The sequence below is a fragment of the Notothenia coriiceps genome, unplaced genomic scaffold (genome assembly GCF_000735185.1).
Source record: "Notothenia coriiceps isolate Sejong01 unplaced genomic scaffold, NC01 NC01_scaffold00002398, whole genome shotgun sequence".
Lineage (NCBI taxonomy): Eukaryota > Metazoa > Chordata > Actinopteri > Perciformes > Nototheniidae > Notothenia > Notothenia coriiceps.
In genome coordinates, this window is record NW_011335099.1 from 45520 (window position 1) to 72051 (window position 26532).

At 42.8% G+C, this 26532-nt stretch overlaps 1 protein-coding gene across 1 annotated transcript; it reads left to right on the forward strand.

Annotated features, from left to right (window-relative positions):
• The first annotated feature begins 545 nt into the window (after positions 1–545).
• bcar1 (BCAR1 scaffold protein, Cas family member) lies at positions 546–14897 on the forward strand. The gene is made up of 9 exons (XM_010796877.1): positions 546–585; positions 5288–5445; positions 6177–6375; positions 8074–8156; positions 9534–9629; positions 10108–10476; positions 11184–12056; positions 12885–12971; positions 13510–14897. Exons 1-9 carry the CDS (start codon positions 546–548, stop codon positions 14065–14067), a joined length of 2463 nt encoding a protein of 820 aa, XP_010795179.1. The 3' UTR covers positions 14068–14897.
• The last annotated feature ends 11635 nt before the right edge of the window (positions 14898–26532 follow it).

A 26532-nucleotide genomic window follows, 5' to 3' on the forward strand; every position in this document is an offset into this window, starting at 1 on the left:
ATTTTTACCAAAACAAAACACAAGGGTAAAGGCCCTGACACACCAGGCCGATTTCGGCCGTTTTCGTTAGTCGGAAGACGAAGCGTGTCCTGTCGCCCAAACTCAATTTGGTGTGTCTCGCACCGTCGGCCGTGACACGCCTTATTTGGACCCGATGCATGGCCGATTCAACATGTTGAATCAGCCATGCATCGGGTCAGGCAGTCGGACAAAGCAATCACTCTGATTGGCTGTTCAGCTAGCGAATCAGTGCATGAGAAGCGAAATGGAAGTGAGGGACCCAAACAAACTATTAAGAAGGCAAATCTGAGATTTCATTTAACTCCAGCTCTCGACACAGGTTTGGGAAAGCCCCATGAGCTACTCGCTGTAGAGTGAAAATGGAACGCACACGCTATTTGTTGTTTCTTTATATCACGCAGTCTGTTCTTCTCCTCTCGGTTATCACTGCTGGTATGGAGAGTTATTGCCACTCACGCATGCGCAGTTCATATGTGCAACTTGACCGTCAGCTGAAGTGTTTGCGGTGTGTTCCAGTGCGACACATGGCCAAGACGCAGAGACGCAAGGCGACAGAAAAGTCGGGTCCGTCTGTGTCAGTTCTTTGTTGTCAGCTTCGTGTGTCCGGGCCTTAAAGCCCTACCTGATGCTCGAGTGAAATTACTTGAGGCATTTTCTTAATAAGACTTATATTTGTATCAACTCTGACCTAAATATGTATTTCAGGCTATCAAGAACACATGACTTTGTTTGTATTTCAGTTTTATATAAGAATTTACCCAGCAGAGACTGACAGGAAACATGAGCAGAGATAACAGGCAGCAAAGGCCCTCAGCTGTATTTGATACCCTTATGTCATAAACACACTTTAAAAGCTGATTGAATAACCATAGTTGATGTGATGGGCCTTAACACTGAAGATTTGAATGAGCATACATCTGAGCAGACAGCAAAGCATAAAGCTAAAGTTCCACATTTCACAAAGAGTCAATTTTCCCGCTCTTTCAGCCAGCTGGTCGAATCCTCCCACGATCTGATTTGTCTTTACATGTTCTACCCATACACGTCAACTCAGCCATTGCTCAAAAAGCTCCCTTGGCTCACATAGTGCGTCAACAAAAGCGGGCTGACCTATCTTTCTTTAAAGTGGGAGAAAGGAATAACTTAAACCGTTAAAGTTGCAATATCTTAAACTGTTGTTTCCTTCACACACGTTCCTTCTGCACGATCACCCACTCTTGGGGGATTGCCTTAACAACCCCACTCAACATGTGTTAAGGATATATCTAAGAACTCAAAACGTCGATCAACATAAATGCTCTCAATTCGACACTACAACTACCAGTTGGGCTGTTTTTTGGCATTGGTAAACTGCTGGCCCAATAACCAGTAATGCTTAATAATGTGTCACTTTACTTGTCATATATTCCCGACACAGCACCACTGGCCTTGCCACCAGGAAGCTCATCAATCTTACATGTTGTCTCATTTCACTTGGATCTTCAAATTCTGGACAATTCTGATTTCTAGAGATCCTTTGCAATTTTCTTGAAAGGTTCCTAGATTTGTTATGTTTGTCTGACCTAATTATGAAACAGCAAACCTAAAATATTTAACTACCTTTCAAAAGTAATGATCTAGATACTAATTTAAATACTACAAGTCTCATACATATCATTAACCTTCTGGATCACCTTTCTTTTTTTTTGTGGCACTGACACCAATCAACAGCTGTGCGTCGACTCGGCAGGGATCAAAGCACGTATGCCTCTCCCTGTTTCCACCGTCTACACACACAACCAAATTACATACCATCAGTAAGGAAAAAGAGTAAGAACTAAGATTTATAGGTGAAGAGGCACCACGTGTCTACGTCAATGCACTCTTATTAGATTATTTTATCAACTATAAGCTTTGTCAACAGATAGGCTGTCTGTCGCCCGAACACAAACTGGAAGCTGATTCCACAAAAGTGGAGCTTGATAAGAAAGGCAGTGTACAAAAGATTTTACCTAGAGATGTCTTTCGAAACACAAAACTAGCTGTCTTACAGCAAAGCAAGCATTTCAATTGGCATTGAGATAGATTCAGACATAACCAGTGTGTTACATAATGTTTTAGCCGTGGCATATGTATGTAAATCCCCATCTTTAGTATAAAACATGTTCCACTTTACACTTAGCATCAGACCATAATTCCAGAGCTGAGCTTCCAGTCTGAACACATATCATAAACACATTTAATCACACCCCATATCATACATACATGAAAGAGAAGAAGAAACTTCTTTCTTCCGCTATAACGACAACCGGATGAAAAAAAGGAACAATTAGAAGAACAAGGAGAAATCTTGGAGGGAGTTTGCCCTCCTTTCTTTTGTTATTCTTTCTATTTTAATTGTGTTTCCTAAGATCAGAGCATTGTGTGGTACCAGCCTCAGAGTTCAGTAGATGTGCTGACTTGCATATGAGCAAGCAGGCAGGAAGGCGGTGTGATATGCAACGGTTTGAAGTGGTAACTGGGCCCTCTGCGTCCCGCTGGCTCCCACTGCCACTATAATTGGTCCGCGAGAAGTCCACTGGGAGGAGCAGGAGAGAGTTTATTGGAGCACTTCTCACCCCAGGGCTTCTTCATGAAAACAAATCTCTCCATGACACTTTCGCCAACAGGCTCCGGACATTTTGCGGCGATAATCGCAGACAGCAGTGTGCCTGCATGTGGGCCACAATCATGCACACACACTGATATTCAGAAGCACACACTCAGAAACGTTGAGTTCATAATCATGCAGACTTCGAGAGACACAGGCTTGTTTGTATCTTATCTATGCATTCTTCAGCTAATGGACATATTTTTAGATGTCATGCATGCCGATGTTCAAACAACTCCACGCACGTACACATCAATATACAAAAATGCAAATATTACACTGAAAAAACTGAAACGTTCACTTTAATTAAATGTATTATGTCAACAGATTTCATATTAACTAAATTCAATGTTTCAGATTTTTCAGTGTAACTTAATTTTGCACAGATGCTGTATGTAACACACCTTGACATACTGCACACATACAGAAGACACATTTAGATCAACTGCTAATAACACACACAAACAGACACGATTTAAAACTGATATACACACAGAGAAGCAATTGTACCCAGGCCACACACACACACACGTTTCCCTGTTCTATTTTTGCTCTCCAACAAATGTGTCCAGCCAGCAGGACATCACAGTCCCTACAGTTGATCGGTGTCCAAGGAAGGATAAATAAATGAAAGAGGAAACAATTGGAAGCTCAGGCTTTCATCCTCAGCTCTTGGTAATTCCATCCCAGCAGCAGTGCCAGTATAACTCTGCTGCTGTCCGTAAGCTGATATCCCCTCTGGATCTTACCCATTGTCCCGTGTATCCTTTTTGTGTTATTATTAGTGTAACCTACGCCATACTGTGTGTGTGTGTGTGTGTGTGTGTGTGTGTGTGTGTGTGTGTGTGTGTGTGTGTGTGTGTGTGTGTGTGTGTGTGTGCACGTGTGTCTGCATGTGTTAAATAGTTCTCCATATGGTTGAAAGTAGATGTATGATGTGGGTGGGTTTTAAATGCATCTGTGGTGGCACTCTGTCCTGGAAAAGTGTTTGGCTATTAAATATTTACTGTAGTTGAAATGTCCTCCAATCACACGAAAACACTGGTTTGATCTCCTGAATTTAGCATTTGTTTCCTCCTTTGATGATCATCAGAATATGGCAACTACACCTGATTCTTTTATTCAAAGATTTTAAGTACCGTAATTTTCGGACTATAAACCGCGCCTTTTTTCCCATTTTTCGACGCTGCGGTTTATATAACGGTGCGGCTAATCTATGGATTTTCACAGCTAACGGCCACGAGGGGACCTCCTAAATCTATGGATTTTACAGGTTACAGTCCACCACCTTTAACTCTATGGGCTCTATGGCCGGTCCGCGCCCCCCACCTTTAAGCGGCAGGCTCCAGCAGGAAAAGCTGGAGGCCGGAAAAGAGTGAGACAGGTAGCGCGCAAAAGTAAAAGTGGAACCGAGAGTGGTCCGAGAGACAGAACGAGAGCAAGACAGACAGACATTACGAGAGCGAGACAGTTTGTCCCCGTACCACTGGTTGAAAACCACTGCTGTAGATCACTGCCGGTACGTGCGCTGGGAGCGCACCGTTTAAGTTTGAAAGTTGAAAAGTTTGTGTGTCTGAAACGCTATGTGATACAGTACAGTTTACACAGCACAGTACATATTCTGTAGCTACTATTGCACTAAATGCTAACACTTGAATACGTTATGCAAATATGCAACTTGTTTGTTGAAATGTTAATAAATGGGAGCTTCCTCAAACAGCCATCTCTTTCCCGACAATCCCCTCTGTGCACGAACCCTTACATATGGTAATTAAACATTAAAACACCTGCGGTTTATAGTCCAGTGCGGTTTATATATGTACACATCATTCAATTTAGCTGCTGCGGCTTATATTCAGGTGCGCCTTATAGTCCGAAAATTACGGTAAACAGATTCCTCATTTTCATCTTAAATCCAGGGCATTCATTTGTTATCATTCTCCTGATATGTACAAATGCATTGCATGGACATATTGGCAAATATTTGTACTGGTAAATACAATTATTGTGAAGATTGATCATCTTTGCCAGGAAACATTTTGGCCTTTTTCAAGGGGTTTGGACTCATTTTAAACAGTAGCATCTGCAAGATAATCCTATACCCAATATGTTATGATCCAGTTAGGAATGATTATTAGCTCTGTTTCTGTTATCTTGGCTGCCCTGACTGTACGGGATTATAAAGAGACAATTGAGTTGGAGTCAACTCTTCTTTGTGTGGGAGAGGGAAGAAGAAACACCGAGTGAGATCTGAACTTGCTCATAACATGTTATAGTATTAGATTATATTTAGTTTGCAATATCAATAGCACAGCTTAGAACTAAATGTACTTTTACAATAATAAAGTCCGTTACATGTGTGTTGGTGTGAAAGAGAACAGTGCTGATTTCGTGATTTGCTGCAAATTGAAAATTCCTATGATTTGGCCTTCAAGAGCAACTCATGAGCTCAGACATTTCCATTCCTAGTTTCAAAGTGACTGCTTTAGTCAAAAATATTTTTCATTTGAGAATTTTAAAACCCACAACTGTGTTGTGCTGTTTGTTGTCTGATGAATACTTGGAGCTGTCCTTTTATTGACGTTCTATACTGTATCCGATGCAGTGAACATTAATCTTGTGTTGGTCTCTCTGCAGTTCTGCTGGGTGTGCTGGGGACATGCGCCCAGACGGAGATGAAAAGGGTAGTTGGGGACAACGCCACGCTGCCCTGCCACCATCAGTTCTGGGTGGGGGACGACCCCACGCTGGATATTGAGTGGCTGCTGCTCAAGCCTACCAACAGGCAGAGAGTGGTGAGTGTCTGTCCAAAGTTGAAAGAATGGAATCTGTAGTTTGGAAATCCATATAAAAAATGGTTGTGCCATTGATTTAGGTTTTTTTATTTTTTATTAAAGTAATGCATTGTTGATACCTACAATCATGTTACAGTAAAACAAAGTTAGTTGAAGTAGGAGGGCAGAAAGCCTAGCTCGTAAAATGTGTGAGTAATCCAATTACTCCGTTTTTGGTCAAAGACCTCAAATCTACTACAACTCTTAAAATAAATATGAAAGAAAAATAAGAAAGAAACAAGAACATATTTCTTATTAAGTCTCAAAGGGAGAATACATTTGTGTATTCCGTGGGTGTTAAATTCCTAAACATTTATTTGACTTTTATTGAGAATAGTACTTGAGAATGACTTGTCTTCAGAATTTCAAGTGAAATGTAGCTGCTAAATTGCTAAAGATAGCAACAGCTAGCCTTATACAAATCTAAAACTAGCAGCACCTTCTGCTTATTTGTTATCTGTGTTTAAAAAATAAACAAACAAAAACAAATATTCTTTCAATTTTCGATTCTAAATTAAAAAAAAGTTGTTCTTTTAAACATCACTTTTTTGGAATAACCATGACATTGGTAGAATTCTGAACCATTTCTGTAATTTTTTTGTGTGTTAATTAGTTTTGAACAAAAAATCTACACACATGTAACCATATTTGTCCCATTATTTCCCCCCCACCCCCCTCCCTCCCCCCGGCAGGTGATCACCTTCTTCGCTGGACGGGTGTTCGACCCCAATGAGGTGGAGCGCAGCCGGGTATCCTTCGCTGGAGAGTACTTAAAGGGGGACGCGTCCCTGGTGATCAGCGACCTGTCCCTCATAGACTCAGGAGAGTACAGCTGCAAAGTGAAGACCGGAGCTCAGTACCACTGGAGCACCATCAGCCTCATAGTGCTGGGTACGTGTCAGACAGCTTCCATTAAATAAGAAAAAGGGTGTGAGAACACAGAACAACACTAGACCACTGGAGAAAGCTCTTAGAATCACAGCGTTAAATGTAGTGCAGCACATGTACATGTAGTACATGAAGCATTCCGATAGACCAAAGTATGTGATTTGGAATATACAGATGATAATTTGGCCTGTGACACTCTCATCTATCTGTGAAAGAACTAAAGATGGAAGAAGTGCTCAGATTCTTTACTTAAATGAAAGTTAGACACTCAATTGTAAAAATACTCTGAAACAAGTAAAGCTTTTGGCATCAAGATATATACTTATGTACCTACAGTATATAGTAGGGATGCACCGAATATTCGGCCGCCGAAAATTATCGGCCGAAAATGGTTAAAAAGGCCCTTTCGGCTTTCGGCCGAAAGAGTTCTAGCACCGAAAAAATATCACCGAATGTCAGAGAACAGGGTTACGTTGGTAAGCTAACGTGTTGTTGTGATGACGTAATCAAAACGCGGCGACAAGCACGGCGCGCGACCATGCTCGCGGCTGGCTCACAGCCAACATGTCTGCCGCTTGGAGATATTTAAAAATATCAGAGAAAGAGGCGCGGATTGCGATTTGTATAACGTGTTCAGCTGACATTTCTCGAGGGGGTGTAACTGCAAAGACTTTCACCACTTCGGGATTACTCCTGGTGGAGTAATCCCGAAGTGGTGAAAGTCTTTGCAGTTACACCCCCTCGAGAAATGTCAGCTGAACACGTTATACAAATCGCAATCCGCGCCTCTTTCTCTGANGAGATATCGTGAACTAAGTTGAGATACTGTGGGTTAATGTGTTTAATGTTTCTTGAAGGTGATGGACCCGTTTTTGGTTTTGGCTTTCGGAAAAGGGTGGCATGGATCACTAGAAAATCGACAGCTTTATGGTCCAGAAATTGGGAATCTCAATGACAAGCAATCGTTAATGGGAAAGTGAAGCAGTGCAGCAGGAGTAAGCCTCCCAGTAATGTGACCTTCTGTTATGATGTTGGGAGGTTGACATGTTGTTTGAGGTATCGACGGCACGTTCAGGAGTCGAGATTAACATAATCCTCGCAAAACACAACAGAAAAGGTCGTCAATGTGGATGTTAAGTTGCTAAGAGCGAATAACAGTAGGGGACATTGCACATACAGATGTTAGTAGTGATGAAAATTCAGGGAAAAAATCAGCAGAGGGCTTCGGCGGTCTGTAGATGGAAATAATGATGATGGGTTTGGGGCCAGTGAGTTTTACAACTAAGCATTCAAAAGAGGAGTGATGGGGGACAGTGACAGCAATGACTTTAATGTTTTCACGGTGAAACACAGCAAGCCCCCCCACTCCCAGTGGCACGGGGTTTACTAATAAAAGCATAACCCGGAGGGACAGCTGCATTAAGCTGGGAGAAGTCATCAGACTGTTGCCAGGTCTCAGTGAGGCATACAAAATCAAGCTTTTTGTCCATAATGAAGTCAGAAACCAGCTGGGCCTTATTGGTGAGGGATCTTATGTTAAACAGACATAGTTTCAGACAGGTAAGTTGTGCGTATGTGGATGCTTTAGACAGGGGGGATAACACACTGTGATTGACAGCACGGGAAGTGTGAGGGGGGCGTGGCTCAGTGGACCAGAAAGAGTGGATTGTTTTGTTATTGCTGTGTTTTGTGTACTCAAAGATTCGTCCAGATCCACGGTGAATGTATCTTCGTCGTTTGAGAATAGTAGAGTGTTGGGCAAGCAGAGCTGGAGGGGTCCTGGAGTAAGACCGGAGATGTAGCAGCTCCGTTGCAGAGTAACGCAGCGGAAGGGACGTATCATGTTGTTTCATACAGGCTAAATAACTGGATGACAGTGAAAAATATAACATGATTTCCACAGTTTGAATGAAAATGTAAGAGAACTGATTGGGGAGCAGTCCGGCTCTATTGCACCTTAGCCTATCACGTCCAATGTGTTGGAGCGCTAGCCAATAGAAGTGCGAGTGTTACATAGTGATGTCATAATGTTAGGGATAAGGAGTGCAATGGAGGTGTTTCAGGCAGGGGGGAGGAGTGTGTGGGAGAGAAACAGCTCTTATCATGGCTGCCTCTTCTATGGTATTTAACTCAGTTAGGGACCTTCCCAAACAAATAATACTTTTCTACTGCAACCTTACTCAAAATGTTTCATAACAAGGTGATCATGTGACCAAAACTGCTTCACATTCCTGGGTCAGCTCTCTTCCCCTCCTTTCTCCCTTTTCTTTCCCTCCTGCTCCTGTTTCTCTCCTTTCTTCTCCTCTAATCCTCTTCCTGCACCTGTGTTACCTTCCTCTCCTCTCTAGCTCTTCATGTCCTCTCCCTCCCGCGAGAGACAAAGGCAATAGATGTGAGGCATTGAACCATTTAAGCTTTGTTTTCTGACTCGTTAGCTCCTCTCACACTGTGTCTGTGTACTGGCACCAGCCATTTCACATGAGCCAGCAGATAGGTATGTGTCCTGAGTCCTGTCAGCCAGAAATGGTTGATAAGGCTCCTCTCACATTTTAATCGGGATCTTTTTCTCATTCAGTAATTATATGATTAACAAACTTCCTGAATAAATCAGTGTGCCTGTTTTTATGTCACCATAACCCTAGATGACACCGTGTAAAGAAACACGATGAAAGCAGCTTCTTCCCAAATGTTGTGATGAAATGATCAGAACATCTGGTACCAACAACTACACTCATTTACATCTCCCATCTGGCTTATTATACAGTTGCGTAACGTTGACAAATGACTGCAGGATGGGTATCTACAGGGAAGAGTCAGAACTGAATTAAGTTACCTAAAAAAGGTTTTAACACATCTAAAAAAACATATTTTATTTACAAAAGTCATAATTGTTTTCAATGCCTTGAATCGAAATAAATGTTATTTTGTTTTCAAGTATTTAATCCATCTATCCATGTTAATTAGCTTTTCCAGGACCTGGAATTTACTGTAATTGTAATTAATGAATAGCAATGATATATTGTGTGTGTGTGTGTGTGTGTGTGTGTGTGTGTGTGTGTGTGTGTGTGTGTGTGTGTGTGTGTGTGTGTGTGTGTGTGTGTTTTCAGTGTGATGTGTGTAACAGCATGTTTATTTATGTGCCTCTTTCTCTCTGAGTTCAGGTGTATGACACTCCTCCCATGGTGGTGAAGGGGCCCTCTAGTGGTCGGGATATATATGACACCCCAGTAGGCTCGGACAAGCACACACAGCAGACGGTAAGGGGGTGTGTGTGTGTGTGTGTGTGTGTGTGTGTGTGTGTGTGTGTGTGTGTGTGTGTGTGTGTGTGTGTGTGTGTGTGTGTGTTTCACAAATGTACATCACAAGTTGCTTAATACTGACAAATTGAAGATGTACTGTACATGTGCGTGTACGGCGTACAGTACTGTGTCCTTACTGCGATGTTTATAAAATATGATATAAATTGATCGTCAATTTAAAGGAATAATATGCAGCATTTTCCTGGGAGAAGAATGTGTTATGACTCGTTCTAAAATCATTTGTTTTAATCATCGCCTCTGAGACACGGCTCCTCTGAGGGTGTGTTTATTTGTGCTCTAGTATTTAAAACTGACATTTGGTCTCTCTCTCTGTATCTCTGTCGTTGAGGCAGGGAGGAGCAGTACGCCTTGATGCTGTGTGTTTACAAACCGTAACATTTGTATAACAATGAAATATTTCTCCCTCTCCCTTCAGGTCTATGACTTCCCCCCCTCGGTCAGTAAAGATGTCCCTGACGCTCATCCAATCAGAGAGGAGACCTACGACGTGCCACCTCACTTTGCCAAACTCAAGCCAGTCCCCGCCCCCCCCGGCCAGTACAACCATCTCCTGGACGACGATGAGCCGCCCATTCCAGAGGATGTGTACGATGTCCCGCCCCCAATCCTGACTGACAAGCGTTACCGCGCCGACAGGGACGGGGTCAGCCAGAACCCCCAGGACATCTACGACATCCCCGCCAGCCTGCGGAGCGGGGGGCACTCCGCCCAGGACGTGTATGACTTCCCCCGGGACCGAGAGGAGAAAGGGGGAGATAACAACATCTACGATGTGCCCCCACAGGTAGGACAGTTAAAGGACAGTAACACATTTTTGGAGTTAGTGAAGTGTGTAACTATCAACATTACAATAATACTCTGTATACATTTCATATTTGTCATGGGGCAAAGTTGCGTACGTAGAGAAGCAGCCAACATAAACTAGGCTCCCTATATTCTCCACCTCAAACTAAGCTAACTATTAGCAGCTGTGCTTGTGATTCTTAATTAGCCCACGATGTACACACACATCCACACAGCACACACACATGCAACAGTGATAAAAGCCAAAACACAAATTGGCTCCTACACTGAAAAAACTGAAACGTTGACAGATTTCACAAAAGTGTATCAGGTTAGATGAAAGCAATAATATGAAGTTGAACCTAATATGTGTTATTTAAACGTAATATTATTGCTTTCAACAAACAATACAGTTATGTGAAATCTGTTTACTTAATACATTGAATTAAACTACATTTTTGAGTTGGCTTTCATTTATTTCAAAATTGTTGAACATTTACAACTTTTACATTATCATGTAGTTAGTATTTGTTGACTAACATTGCAATCATTTCCAAAAGTAAATACTAATAATAAATCATATAAATATAAAAGTAATAATCATAGTTTGTACTGATGTAATGAACCCTGTTATCTAAATACGCATACAGGACACTGCTAGCCTAGCTTGTTAGCATCTGCTTTAATCCAGATGTGCTGTGTTTCCAGGTGGTGCGTGACGCCCAGTCCACCAGTGAGGACCTCAGCCTGTCCTTCAAGCGTCTCTCTGCCTCGAGCACAGGAAGTACACGGAGCAACCACTCTGCCTCCTCCCTGGACATGGTCCCAGTCCGAGACAGCTCCTCATCCTCCTCACTTCCTGGCTCTGCTCCAGGGAAACCCCTCATCCTGGACCTGGAGCAGGCCATGGAGCGCCTGTCCCGCCTGCAGCAGGCCGTGGAGTCCAGCGTCTCCCTCATGATGTCCTTCATCACAGGAAACTGGAGAAGCTCTGCTCAGCTGGAGGGGAACCTCCCGGCCATCCACCAGGCCGCTGACCGTGTGCGCTCTGCAGTGAGGGACTTCCTGGAGTTTGCCCGGGGCGCGGTGGCTAACTCCGCCCAGGCCACGGATCGCTCTCTGCAGACCAAGCTGTTCCGTCAGGTGGGCAAGATGGAGGAGGTCTTCCAGAGTCTGATTCAGCACAGTCAGGGTTTGGACGCCATTTCCTGGTCGCACACTGGGCTCGCAGCGCCGCCACCAGGAGGGGACGACTTGGATCGGCTCATCATGACGGCTCGAGGTATCCCTGACGACGCCAAGCAGCTGGCCTCCTTCCTCCACGGCAACGCCTCGCTGCTCTTCAAGAGAAACAACCGGCAGCAGCAGCAGCTTCCGCTTCCTCCAATCCCAGGAGAGATCAGCAGTCACATGACAGGATCAGGAAGTGGGAGCTATCAGGGAGGGGAGAAGGTGCACATTCAGTCGAGACCCCTCCCCTCGCCTCCGAAGTTCTCAGCTGCAGAGGAGGAGGGTATGGAGCGGCCGTACGAGAGCACAGAGGAGGGCTGGATGGAGGACTACGACTACGTACATTTACAGGTACACACACTTTTCATAAAGCCCAGACAGAAAGAAAAAGATAGTTTTATGTTACTTACTTTAGCAATGAACTGATCACACACCTTCAGTCAGGATACTCACATCATGTGATCATGTGTTGCACTGGAGCAGAGTCCGTGAGCTGCCCTTAATACTTTATTTTTGTCAACATTTTATTTATTTTCATTTTTTTCTTTCTTTCCAACAAATATTTATACATCATGTCTTTATAAAACACGGGCCATGCAACACAATACATTGATTTTAAAAAGAGAAGACATGACTTGTGCCCAATTTAGCCGTTAGTTTATATCCATCTAAACAATCAATAAACACTTAAAACATTACATAGTCCACCAACTAACAATTATAAAATATAAATTAGCACGGGCCAACATTGTCAGTACAACTATAGAATAACAAATCATTTTTAACTCAAACTAAAATGATTGTTAAGTTGACAAGAGTGGTTATCAATACCCATTTGTAGAGAAATGCTGTAAAGCTCCATGCTATCACTCTGTTTGACTGTGTGTCGTTGATGCTGTATCTGAGAGTACTATGAATAGTTGTTCACTATTGAATGGTGCCAAGCTTTCGAGTTAGCCTTGAATAAACATTTCCTTATCCAGCTGACTGACCTTCAGAGTCACTATGTCATTACAGATTTACAGATAAGCGATAGATTTCAACTCAGAGTGATTGCAGTTCCTGTCTGTCACCACTAGAGGGAGACAGATAATTACTTTTCTTTGTCTACTGCTCTAGAAACAGAGAGATGTGTGTCCAGTGGTGTAACAGCTGTGTGTCTGTGTGTTGATCTGTCAGGGAAAGGAAGAGTTTGAGAAGAACCAAAAACAGCTGCTGGAGAAAGGCAACATCAGCAGACACAAGACACAACTGGAACAGCAACAGGTACCCGCCTTTACCCAGTCTACACAGACACCTACACACACCTACACAAACGCCTACACACACCTACAGCCTCTACACACAACAAACAGCACCATCATTAAAGAAAAGCGAGTAATATGATATATATTATAGCCGTTATATTGCTTATTCTGTGATGCACTACAAATAGGTACAGCAGTATATCTAAAATATCTACTCTGCTCTATTTGTATATGTCTACTATACAAATAAAAAAGGACATATATTTGATATATGATTGGCTTCAAATAAAGATGATATGAGCTAAGTGAGTATTCAACGCTGTGTATATATGTGCTTCAGAGATTGATAATGATTCTGTGTTTGTATCACTATCAGCATCCCTTCTGAGGTTCCACACACACACACACACACACACACACACACACACACACACACACACACACACACACACACACACACACACACATGCACACACTGGAATGTCAGATACTCAAACAGAATTAATTGATTTATAATTTACATTAAGTATTAATTGTCCCCCTCCTCTCCTCTCCAGATTAAACAGTTTGAGCGGCTGGAGCAGGAAGTCAGCCGGCCAATCAACAACGACATGACGGGCTGGGTCCCGCCCCCACTGCACCCTCCAGCCAACCAGCAGGCCCAGAATGGCTCTGGAGGCTCCTCCTCCTGCTCCTCTTCCTCCAAGCTGTGCCACGGCGACCGGCAGCTCCTCCTCTTCTACCAGGAGCAATGTGAGCAGAACGTCACCACGGTAACCAACGCCATAGACGCCTTCTTCACTGCCGTCAACTCCAACCAACCTCCAAAGATCTTCGTGGCGCACAGCAAGTTCGTCATCCTCAGCGCACACAAGCTGGTGTTCATCGGGGACACGCTGTCCAGGCAGGCCAAGGGCCCCGAGGTGAGGTCCCGCGTGGGGCAGAGCAGCAACACGCTCTGCGAAAAACTCAAAGACATCGTGATCAGCACCAAGACGGCGGCGCTGCAGTACCCGTCCCCCGGAGCCACCAGGGAGATGACTGACAGGGTGAGGGAGCTGGCGGGGTGCACGCAGCACTTCAGGATGGTGCTGGGGCAGCTGCTGGTGATGTAGGGGGGGGGGGGGCAGTGACATAAACTCAGAGTCCCAGGAACACGGGGCAGAGACTCCCCCCCCCGGAACGAAGGGATGGTACGCCCCTGCAGCTCGGGGTAGGAGGACCTGTGGAGCCCCTCCAGTGTGGGGTGGAGACCCCACATCCACCCTCTGCTCCCTTCCTACCTCACCTTCCACTGGGACCATTCCTCCCCCATCCCTCCTTTTTATTCTACTCAAAGGAACATTTGTATTTTCAGTGGGCTGGGCCAATGGTTGTAAAATAATCACTGTAAATATTTAAGTTACTGTTAAGTCAGAAAACCAAGAAAGAAAAAGGACTTCCAGTATATAAATATAAATATATGGTTCTTTTTTGAAGAAGAAGAAGAAGAAGAAAGAAAACATGAAAACATAAGTGTAGTTTTTAGACAACATCAATAATTGTTATTATTATTGCTATACCGTATAATTCTGGCTGATTCCTGATCCGTGTATCGTTGTTGTTATGGATGTGTAAATTCCAGATGATATGTATGACTGTATGTTGTAGTACATCTATGCTCTTCTCCATCCCTGACAAAGGCACACTTTCCAAAAAGCACTGGAGCACACGGCCATCTTGAACGTTTTGCCGCGCTGCAGTGAGTTTCACACTGATTACAATCGAGCAGTGAAGGCAACACGAGCCCTGCACAGGTCCACTGATGCAGGTGGGAGCTGATCCAGTGCCCTCTCAGTGGCTTTCTGAGAAACTATATGTAGGTTGTTTTGTAAGAGGCATGTATTAGAGAAAAGGAGTGTAAAAGGTTCAAATCTAGAATTGAAATTAAACCTGCTTTCCTCTTTTCTCTGAAACTGTGGTATGGTCGTTTCTTTCAAATATTCAAAACTGAGGATCAAATGTGAGTAATAGGTGAACCATACGGTGGCCGACAGGTGCAAACGCGATGCAACCGCCCAAAGCTTTTCCATTAGGAGGAACCGCACAGAAGTTTCACGATGCACATATAAAAACAGGAAATGTGCAAAAACACATGCAAATGAAGAAACATCTTCACCAAGCTCTCAAAACATGCAGAGCATTTAATCAAAGCGCAGCTTAAACAACGCTGCTAATATATCTTTTTTGATTTGCATCGTTTTTGAAGCGGCAGCGTGTTTATCCTAATGGAAGTGTTCTTGGCCGTTATAATGAGTTTGCCCGTGTCAGCCACCTCAGTCAAGGCCAAGTGTCAGTGCTTAGCAGCTGCATCTCGGGAAGACAAAAACTGTCTGAAAATGTGATTGAAAACGTACAATGTCCGTCGCAAGTTTTACATAAACAATGTACCCAGGCCCGGTTCCAGAACAAAATGACTCAGGGTGCATCTGAGATTAGAGAGGGTGCAGTGGTAAAGTGCTATTTTTATAAGTAGGGAGGGGACCTAACACCCTCTAGGGGGTCCTCACCTCCTCCAGGGGGGTCCGGGGGCATGCTCCCCCGGGAAGATTTTTTGTAAATATTGAAGTTAAAAGCATCAATCTGGTGCACTTTTAGAGCAACATGAAGAGATCTATGGATCTAAGAGCTCTTTGCTTGATTCATGCCTTCCCAGTCCCTTATCACGTAGCCTATGAGAGCATGGCACCAGTTGTTGTACCCAGTTGTGGTGAAGGCATCTGACTTACTTGAACCGAAATGTCTACATGCATAGAAGATAGCATATTTTTTACATGAATATTCCAGCCAATCTCTGTTTTCAAACCATGAGCTGCAAAATTACCCCACTGAACAGGCGAGTTGGGTACTTTTTTAAATATACCTGGGCAGGCTCTGTTTTGCCGAGGTCCTCTGGCACTTGCGGGCCGCTGAGGGGTGTCGGTGTTTGGGGCAAAGACGGCTGTGACTGCTCCGCCTCCGTGGGCGAGGCGGGCAAAGCCAGAGTCAGGTTAGTGTCCACGACAGTGGCCGCGGGTAACGTAATGTCCCCATGATCTGAACTGTTATTACCTGCAGTAGATGCAGTGTTACTGCTGGCCATAAGGGCTGGTTGTTTTAACCATTTGCTGAAGTCCATAACTGACTGCTGTGTAAGCACCTTCCAGATGACGAACGCGCAGCGGCACAGGTCACGCACACCTGACATTATTACATTACTTACCGTTTAAATTGACCAAATAAATGCAGCAGACCATGTTATTTAATCAACATTTAACCATTTAACCACAATTACAATTTTTTTTATTTCAACTAAATTATTATTATTATTATTTTTTACTTTTTCAAATGAGGGTACATAACGACTCAACTGAGGGTGCAATGCATCCTTGTGCACCCCCGTAGAACCGGGCCTGAATGTACCATATAGATATTCAAAAAGGGAAACTCCGGATGACTATAAGTTGTGTCACATTATCTGTTCCTGCTAGAAACAAAGGTAGATGACTCTCCATTGTTAGCACGATTATCACAGCAGTTTCATCTGAACAGGGGAATTTAGCTTGCACTGTGCTTCCTGAATGTGTTATACCTCCAACTAGCAATATGTGTTGTATGTGTGTGTACTCTTAGTGTGCATGAATCAACAGCTACCTAAAACTCATGTGTCAGAAACATTTTGGATGACTTGTTACGGGAATAGAATCAGATCTCAGGGCTCAGGGAAGTTGGTGTGACTGGAACAGATATAAAGTCTATAGGCCTACGCTTAACAAGAAAGGGATTTTTTTTCTTCAGTTTTATTAAGTTCAGTTGACTTTATTTCTGACAGGTAATAGTACCCCGGCCTATAAGATACAGGTTGATTTCAGATGTGACTCGATCTTTTATACGGTGGTTGTCATGCTGACTGCTACCAGGGGATTGTGTTGCCCTCCCAGTCCAGGAGCATCCCAGAGTGTTTGTTGCTGAGTGATGTCAGGATACTGAGCATCCCCCTCACGCTGTCCTGGGGGGTCAGAGGAGCCTGGGGGAGACGAGACAAACAATCACAAGAAAAAATAAAGTGAGTAGAAGTCACGGGACACAGTTCCCCGCGAAGGCCCCCACCCTATAGACGAGCGTCTATAGGGTGGGGGCCTTCGCGGGGAACTACCGGGGGCCACTGGCACCCCTTCTCCACTGAAACCAGTTCTGCTGCATGAATTCAGAAGGTGGTCTGAACTACCCAGTCACTCCCCCTTAGCTCACCTTTTCCCCCCCCATCGTCGTGCGAACCCATCCGGGGTGGACCGCGGTCACCAGGATGTTGTGTCTCCTGAAATCCTCAGCTAGACAGCGAGTCAGCATGTTCAGCGCAGCCTGGTGACACACAGCAGGAGAGCAGGGGGTTATATTGATTTCTAAAGCAAGATGGATACCTGTTTATGAAACTATCCACAAACATTAAAGGTCTCCTATCATGCATGTTCTTTATTATGTCTTTAATACATAAATATGTGTCCCCAGTGTGCCAGGGAACTCACAAAGTGTCAGAAAACAAACCCCTCTCTCTTTTCCTCCGTATCCAAATCTCTAAAAACGGGAGTACAACGGAGCTGATCCAGATTTGTGTCCGATATGACGTAATATCTGAAATGTGGACCCATGGTACTATCAGAAAGTTGCTATCAGAAAGAATGCACAACGTTTTGGAAGTAATATGGTCTTTGTTTACATTAGCAAGCATCGCTAACACTCAGAGCTAACCTGTACTGGAGAGAGTAGGCTATGTGTAAAAAAGCAGGAAATAAAAAGGTACTCGCCTCGTGGTAAACCCGCAAGAGAAAAAGCATTTGAGCTCCATACTGTTTCAGAAATAATCCATGATGTGTGTTAGAGCCAGTATTTTGATTTTATAAGCAGGGTTGCCAACTCTCACGCATCTGGCATGTGACACACGCTTTCACTCTCAATCTCACGCTCTCACGCTGCCCAAACTATTCTCACGCCAAAAACAAGATGAACCGGCGATCGTTTTTGGTTGGTTATTTACCATGTTGAGTTGAAAGCTGAGCTGCTCAAGCTGTCGATCCGCCCCCACCACTCTTAACAACGTTAACAGACAGCAGAGCAGTGAGGCCGGTTGGCCAATCCCCGACCCGTATTGCGCATGCGCAGATCTAAGATCCAGTAGTAATGATAAAAAGTAAAAGTCTGCTGCTTATTGTTCTACTAGGCCAAAATAGAGTCAAAGAGTATATGAGAGTGAGAGTGTGTTAATTAATATATTTGGAAGTTTGGAGAGAGTCTGTAGATGTGTTTGTGTGTGTGTGTGTTTCATGTATAGGCCTCTCACGATAATTAATTTTGTTGGATACATTTTCCCGGAATTTATTGCGATAAACGATAATATTGTCGGCATTATATTATTATATGACCATTTTAGATCACTCTAAATTCTATGAACCCCAAATATAATTCAAAGGATTAGACTGTGACTTTTGACAGTTCACGGAGTGGTCGGTGCTTGGAGTGCGACAGTTGACGATAAGGTAGAGGTAGGTAAATTCGGATCACGATATATACAAAATATTTAATAATTTTCACGATAATATGTTTATGTATTGTAAATGTTCACATCGGGATTATGCTAATCGAGGTCCGTTTGAGTAATTTTATATATCGGATGAGGACACACTGATGGAGTGAAGTTTTATTCTAATACAAGGTAGCATTTTATGCGGACGAATGGTCTTTAACTTTGTGCTCTCGTTTCTATATTAATTACTCATTTTAGGACTTGTTGGACTTGATGGTTCCGTTTTGGTGCGTAGTTGTGATGCCCAATAGTCTTCCCTGTTTTTAGCTTATTTGTTTACTTTCGTCGCATACGACTTATCCTGATCCGCCATACGACACGTTCTCTCCAAATGTCATTCGTATTTAACTCAAGCGTAACTGCCGGTGTTACGAACATTTTCTGCGAGGCACGTTTCCCAGTGGGCGTGTGCAATGGTGTGGCCCGTCGGCGGTCACGTATCTCAATATAGGCTGATGCCCTGCAATGATTGGGCCGCACCGCCGCACAGCGGTAAAAGCTTGGGACTATTTAAGTGTATTTTAGTCGACTGGGTCGCGTATGGCCCGTGGAGTCTAGATGTCCCCGTGCACGGGGCACTTTTCCCAGGAGCGCTGCGGCTACTCGTCGTCCGGAAACAAACACTATAAACACTCCGTCCACCAGGCACTCACAAAAAAAATAAACTTCACCAGAACCATACTTTTCAAACTCTTGGTGACGCGTCACCTTACAGGTTTACCTCGGAGGCTACGTCCCTTTAATTTATGTCTACGATCAGGCGAGGGACTTTTTACAAGGTGTGCATAAGTATTATATTATTAAAAATTTACGTAAAAAAAAAATTTACCTATTTTTTTTATTTTGTGAGCCAGAGCGCTGGGGGTGAAACCCTTGGGACGGATTACGTGACAGTTTTCTGGTTCGATGACATAGCTCCGTATAGATGCCGAAACGGGTAACCGTCGAAACCAACCTTATTTAGGACTCGTGGAGTGATGATCATGCTGTTCCACATCAACCCAATCGACTATATTTTCTGCAGTATATACATATTGTGTGTCCCAGCTCAGGACTTGTGTGGATGTAGTCCAAGTAGCTGGGTGTCGTCGTGCAAATCACCATCACTACTCGACACCTAGCTCCTTTGTACAGTCTCTTGAGTTTTCGTTGTAAAATCACGCCCCGGTGGCTCCGTAACCCGACCGCGACCAGTATGTCGACCCTCTCTGGGGGCCTCTCCCTCCCAGTGTAGATGGGACGACGGCCCTGGGGGTCCCCGGTCCCCGAGTCCACTCTGTGAGTGTGCTTTTGGACATTTTGGATGTGTGTGTGTGTGTGTGTGCGTGTGTGTGGTTGTGTGTGTGTGTGTTGTTGTGTGTGGTGTATGCGGTGTTGTGTGGTGGTGTGTTGGTGTGGTGTGTTTGTGTGTGTGTGTGTTGTGTGTTATAGTAACCTTACTTTTGACCTTGTTGTGTACGTAGTAAATCGTTCCTAAAAAATTTAACAATATAATGTTACACAATGTTAATAGCTAGATAGAGAAACTAAAACTTCCCTAACAACTACTTATTCATTGGAAAGTTATTACTACTTAACTCTACCCGAAACTTTGTTTTCACAATCTATATTAAATTGGAAGTATATTGTTTGATTTCGGATAATATGATATGAAATTCCCGCTTGGTTTAAACTTAGACCTTTTTTACCCGGCGACGACTTGCTCGATTCTCTGCTTTGAGTACACCACTGGTAGGCACCTCGAAGTAACAGGTCCCGAATAACTTTCCTAATCCTCTTGAAAGTCTCTGCAGGAACCACTAACCCACCACGAAATTTTACAAAGTAGTTTTTGCCGTCAGTTGTTGTAAGGAACGTAAATCTAAAATGTTCTGTTATCTTTTCATTTAAGACAACACAACGCTGGTTTACACATGTTACAACACAACCTCATATTAACAGAGCATAGACAAGAGTAGTACATAGAAAGAGAGTAACAGGGACGTCCGGACTCTCTCGAGAGTGAGTCACAGGACCCTTCTAGTGACATCAGTTCGATCCATCTGTTATGTGCAGGGAATACATAACCACTTTATGTTTTTGTAAATATATGTTATAACATACAACTTTATAGTCCTTATTACAGTATTATATTAAAGTTTTTGATTTTAACTTTGTCACTATCATATCAAACTAGTTTTATAGTAAATTTTCACTATCTTGGCTACAATTTTTTATAGACTTTTTAGCACTTATGAATTCTTTTATTTTATCTACACGCTTTAATTCTTTTTTTTAGCTTGTAATAACATACAAGTTTTTATACATTAGAGAAAAGTATAAAAGTTGTTTTTATAAAACTACATGAATATGATACATAAAAAACACAGATTTTTCTGCTTCGTTTCCATAAACTTTATAGTAAATTTTGACTTACACAACACAAGTATGTATAGTCTTTTTAAGATCATGTCGTTTACCGTACAAATTTTTGGTATCATTGTGTGTCATATTTTTATCTGTATACATGCTGCATACAGCTATTTATACATTTGATTTCTATCATAAAAACATTTATTCTTATATTTTTTACCTGTCAAAGTGGACGGAGAAGTTCACGGGACCCAGTACAAACACACTTGTAAACAAAATTTACATAAAATAAATTCTCCTCTGTGTTATAAGTAATGGACCGGGTAGTACATTTCCCGATTAGACCGTCAGGCGACCCGTTCCCGACTGCCGTAATTCATTCTTTTGTTCTACGTGTACTCGTGTCTATTATCTGCGTGTTATAATTTAGTAGTATGTGTTACTTTTTCAGGAATATAAGGTTTGGTCCTGTGTGTTGTCTGGTTTTCGTGTAGGTAGCGTCTCTATGTTCGTTATTGATCCGTTAATCTTTTTTGTTGCTCATGTTAGGTGGTAAATCACGGTGTCCCAATGTTACAGGTTATTGTAACACCACACACACACACACACACACCACACCACACACACACACCACACACACACAAACACACACAACACACACAACACACCACCAACACACACACACACACACCACACACACAACACACACACACACACACACACAAACCTCGTCTACATAGTCGTAACACCTCGTCGTAGAGGAGACGCCAGGGTCTGTCACTCGTCCTAGTAGCCCGTCCCCCCGACTTGGAGGGAGTAGTTGTTGCGACGGTAGTTGTACTGGCTCTGGGGCGGGGGGAGAGACGACGCCTTCTTCCTGGTACTACCTCCGCATGCTTTGTTTACACCAGGGGGGGCCGGGCAAAGAGAGCGAGCCTTCCATTCTCAGACGACAACGACCCTAGTCTACACTCGCACACCCAGTATCTACTCTCATCCTTTGGTGACGTCCCAAATGGACGACCTTTCATGTCAAATGATTCATGTAGTCTATTGTTTAGATCCTATGAACATTGAAATGAACTTCATAAAAGGAAAATATGATGAAATTGAAAAATGAGTTGATGTAAACATCCGTTTACAACGGTAAAATAAAAGCGTTTTTTATTCATTGATCGAAGAAACAACTAATCTATAGTTATATGTAGCTGATTAATTACTAGTATATGATATTATCCACCAATCGGCAACTTATACTTTGTTAAATTCATATAGTAAATTCCACGTTGTCATTCCACTAATTTTTAATAAATGTGATTATTAATATTATTTTTAATTTTACACCAAGATTTATATATATACTCATTGAAAATTGAAAACCATGGATTTCATCAACCACTACGATTTAAAACATGAAAAGAAATCATGTTAAAACTGACGTCTTGAAATGAAAGTCAGACGCATAAAACTTGTAACATCAAAACAATAAAGTGAATTCATTTTTAGCCTCTGAGGAAGGTAGATAGACTAAAAAACGTTGGAGACTGTCTTCTAACTAACATCTTCTTGATGTGTGGGACTACTATGTAGTAGTACATAGATACGTTAGATCATTTGTTTTGCCTCTGTTCTTACAGAAGGTACGCTGGATGTTTGGTTGGACAGAAGCGGACGTGGAAACCGGTAATTGTTGTGTGGTGTGTGTGTGTGTGGTGTGTGTGTGTGTGTGTGTGTGTGTGTGTGTGTGTGTGTTGTGTGTGTGTGCGTGTGTGTGTGTTGTGTGTGTGTGTGTGTGTGTGTGTGTGTGTGGTGTGTAGTGTTGTGTGTGTGTGTGTGTGTGTGTGTGTGTGTGGTGTGTTTTGAGGGGAGAGAGAAGTCTACGACGAGGGCGAGGAGTTCTTCCCGGACGTCTCTACCTGAGATGACAACTCCCATTACGTCGCTTTTTGACTTTATGAAACTCAAGATGTGTTTGTGTTGCAATGCAAACTTTACTAGTATTTATTATTATTGCATAAACAACTAGTATACACGACTAAGTCCACAAAACAGAGCAGACAACAGGAGTCCACTATTCTCATGGACGTCGTCCAGCCGGAGCAGTTGTAGAGGTGCGAGTTAGATGCAGGTAGTCTCTTTACAGGTCTTTGTAAGGGGTAGCGTGTCTACATGCGGAATGTCCTGTTCGTTCCATGCAAATGTATATGAAGTAGATTCATCAATCTAATCAATTTTTTTTCATAATAATATGAAAGAAGGACTTTATGGACACGGTCAGTTAAAGGAATTTGTCGACAAGTGACGTCTAAACCTAGTTTATTTCCTTCAAGTAACACCCCTGATAATTTACATAGCTTAAGTATAACTTTTAATAAGGAGGTATCTCGGGAATATAATTTCCTGTGTAAACTCAAGGGAGACACAATGGGTAGAATCGTTAAAGGTCAAACACATTATTCGTCGTACACTCCGAGTCCTATCCTTTCCGTCATTAACTTGTAATATTAACAAAGTTTGTGGTTCTTCTCGATGAACAATCGTAATATTTTACTGACTTTTTGTGATTTAGTATCTTAAGTGGTAGGATTCTCTCGGTGGGACGGTAATGACTCTTGTACCTTCTGTACATTGACGACGATCGACATCGGCTCCGAGAGAGCACCCACTGACTCCAAACCTTACGCCAACAATTTTGACGAGTATGACTCTAGTCGACCTCGGCTCCGTGGTTGTAAACTGTGTTACAGTGTTAATCGTATGAAACTCGGGCGCGCACCTGACCGTTATAACTACGTCGCACGTTGTTGTCATATCCCAGGTCATTCAGACACGGTTTGAATCGGAAAAGGTCGAAGTATACGATCGTGGGTGACGCACGCCATGTTAAGTCATCACATCTTCTCATACATTCTCTAGGACGAGACCCACACCTCCTCTTCGTGCACACCGTCAGTGGTAACTATACGTCGTGTTCCAACACAAGACACGAATCAGTGAGAGGACATATCAAGACAACGTTGGAAATCGTTCCTCGTGGTGTTGTATTGGTTGACGGGTCGGACTTCATGTCGACTTTCAATTTTCTTCAATCAGGACTCTACATAAAAACGACAAGTTACTTGACATCACCATCTTTTAGGACTACGTCGACTCCTTCTACAGAGGTCGAGTAAGGAAATGTGTGGGTATAAGGTCGTCCTGTTATAGGACTACACCAGTCGACATAGAGGAGACTTCATCGTACATCGTCCTTCCGTATGTCACTTTAGTACGTGTCCACATCTGAAGTATACTCTCCGCGTAACTAGTATATAAGTCCATCCGGATGTACAAACTACCGCCAGGAGCAAAGGATTTTATGATATAAGTCCAGTAATACTTCTCGGAATTCGTGAACTCTGACGACAAAATATGAGCATGTCTAATATTAAAAGATTCTAGATTAGACGGTTAGTTAGTCCAATGCGGTTCATCCAACTGTGTATGTATCAAACGAAACCACATATTACGCCGTATCATGTGGTTTTCTGTCGTTTCTCTAGTTCATTTTTTTTTTTCTTTTCCGTTCCTATCTCTTAACTATTGTTTGCGTACAAGGTGATTAAATAAAAAAATTCAGTTTTATTCATTTTCACCTGATTATTATTCATGTCTATTCATTAAACCATTCAATGAGACTTTTTTTATTACTTCACACGTCACATAGTATACGATTAATCAAATTAGATTTACATTATCCTAAACTTATGTAAGATTTGACATTTGTTATGTAGTGCGTCATTTTGAGGGAAAGTTACTCACTGTTCTACACTGATAAAGAGGTCTTTACCAGTGCAGGTTCGGACACGTTTAACATTTACGACACGTACTTCGTCAGGATATAAACTTACACAAGAGAAGTAAAGCGACAGTGCAGTCTCAGGGTTGAGACACAGCAGATCGGTACGGCGTAGACGACCAGGAATGCACTTCTCCGACCGAAGGCTCCCACCAGATATATGGTTCCCGTTCCACGACTAATACACAAGCCGTCGACAGTCCCAGTGGCGTGAGCGTACGTCCGTGACAGACGTCCGGGTGGAAGAAAGAACGTCAAAACTTTGCTGCTGGGTCAAGCATCTGGCAAATCACAGGCCGTTCAGGCCCGCACCATCCAGCAGACGAGTGATTAACCGCGGTAGAAGGACCTAGGTCTACATTCGCTGACCGACGCCCTCGCGAGCCGATGCGAGAGGTGAGGACGAGTTTCGTACGGTGTGGACAAGCGTGCCGAGGAGTCTCACACCTTAAGCTGCTTACGAAAACGGGAGCGGGAAAAACTTACACAAGTAAACTCATATGAGGAGTCAGTTTATAAGTTGCATTTCGTGTTATAAACCGAATAGTATGTTGAATAACAATTGCCTTTGCAGTGATTGATTCTCTGCTTAGATAAGTTTTGGGTCTTCTATGGAGAGCTCAGACATGGGAGTCCATTAGTTGAGAAGTGTTATACTTATCTACACTAACTTAATTTATTCCTAGTCCTATCAAAATTTTCGCGTCAATGGAGGAGAACAGGACGTCGAGTAGCCGGAAACTGACACTAACCATTGTGATAAGTGAAGACTGCTAAGCAGTAAGTTGTATACAATAGACGAAGGTAATTTCCAGCCGAATCGGACGGAGTCTCTAGAGTCGTTTACGAGACCATTACTTCCGGTATAATACAAGGTTTGGTGTAATAGCGCCGAAGGAGGAACAATAGATAGGTCCGGTGTCTGCGCAGTTTTGTTGTACAAACTTGAGGAAAAGAAGGAAATATAAACACTGAATTTCAAACTTCTCAACGAACCGAGGCTACCAAACCTACCATAATTCGATACACAACGAGTCTTATCTTTATTGTTTGGAACAATGTCGACACGTTGTTTCTTTTCTCCGGAACCCCTGTTACCGCGTTTTGCTTCCTCATTCGTTTTGCGTTGATCTTATGCTCGTTTGTGAATCCCAAGGAAGAGAACTATTCCCGAATATATGAATTATTGAATTTCCCATCAAATTGCCAATTGTGACAAGGAGTTGTAGCAGAAAGATCGTTACACGGGTAGTGACAGGGGAAATCTCCTCCGCGCACCTCCTTCAAACATCAGAAAATATCACCAACTGGATGTCTACTGTGTTAATCAAACCGGAACTAGAAGTTCCCGACGTTTGAAAACCCATAGACGACCTCACTCTAAGAACTATAGTACCCAAACTTGAATGTGTATAACGCGCATCATTTACTGACAGTATAGCACAGTCGGTCGCCGTTAGAACTAGCGACTATTACAGATAGTACACCACCAATGTGTATAGCAGTTCTGTACGAATCGACAGTGACGCTGGATAGTATCTCTATAGCCTTATATATGTATGTTTATGTGTTATAACCTGTGTCTGATATTTCCCGTGTGTCAAAAGTAAGTGATTACTTTCAGTTTGTTACAAACAAAGGGGACAAAATAACCACACGGACAGCCGCTATTCGTTAATTTACTGAATAACAATGTTATTTTATTTTTACTTGAGCTATGTAACGGTAAAATGTCTCCTACCCTGATCGTCAAACTTTTCCTACATGACCCAAATAATTAATGTAATAATA

Excerpts from the sequence above, each read along its gene's own strand:
- bcar1 (XM_010796877.1), top strand. The coding sequence starts at position 546 with ATGGCCAAGACGCAGAGACGCAAGGCGACAGAAAAGTCGG. Across the intron at positions 586-5,287 it reads CAAGGCGACAGAAAAGTCGG|TTCTGCTGGGTGTGCTGGGG; the intron begins GTCCGTCTGTGT and ends GTCTCTCTGCAG. Across the intron at positions 9,630-10,107 it reads ACAAGCACACACAGCAGACG|GTCTATGACTTCCCCCCCTC; the intron begins GTAAGGGGGTGT and ends CTCTCCCTTCAG.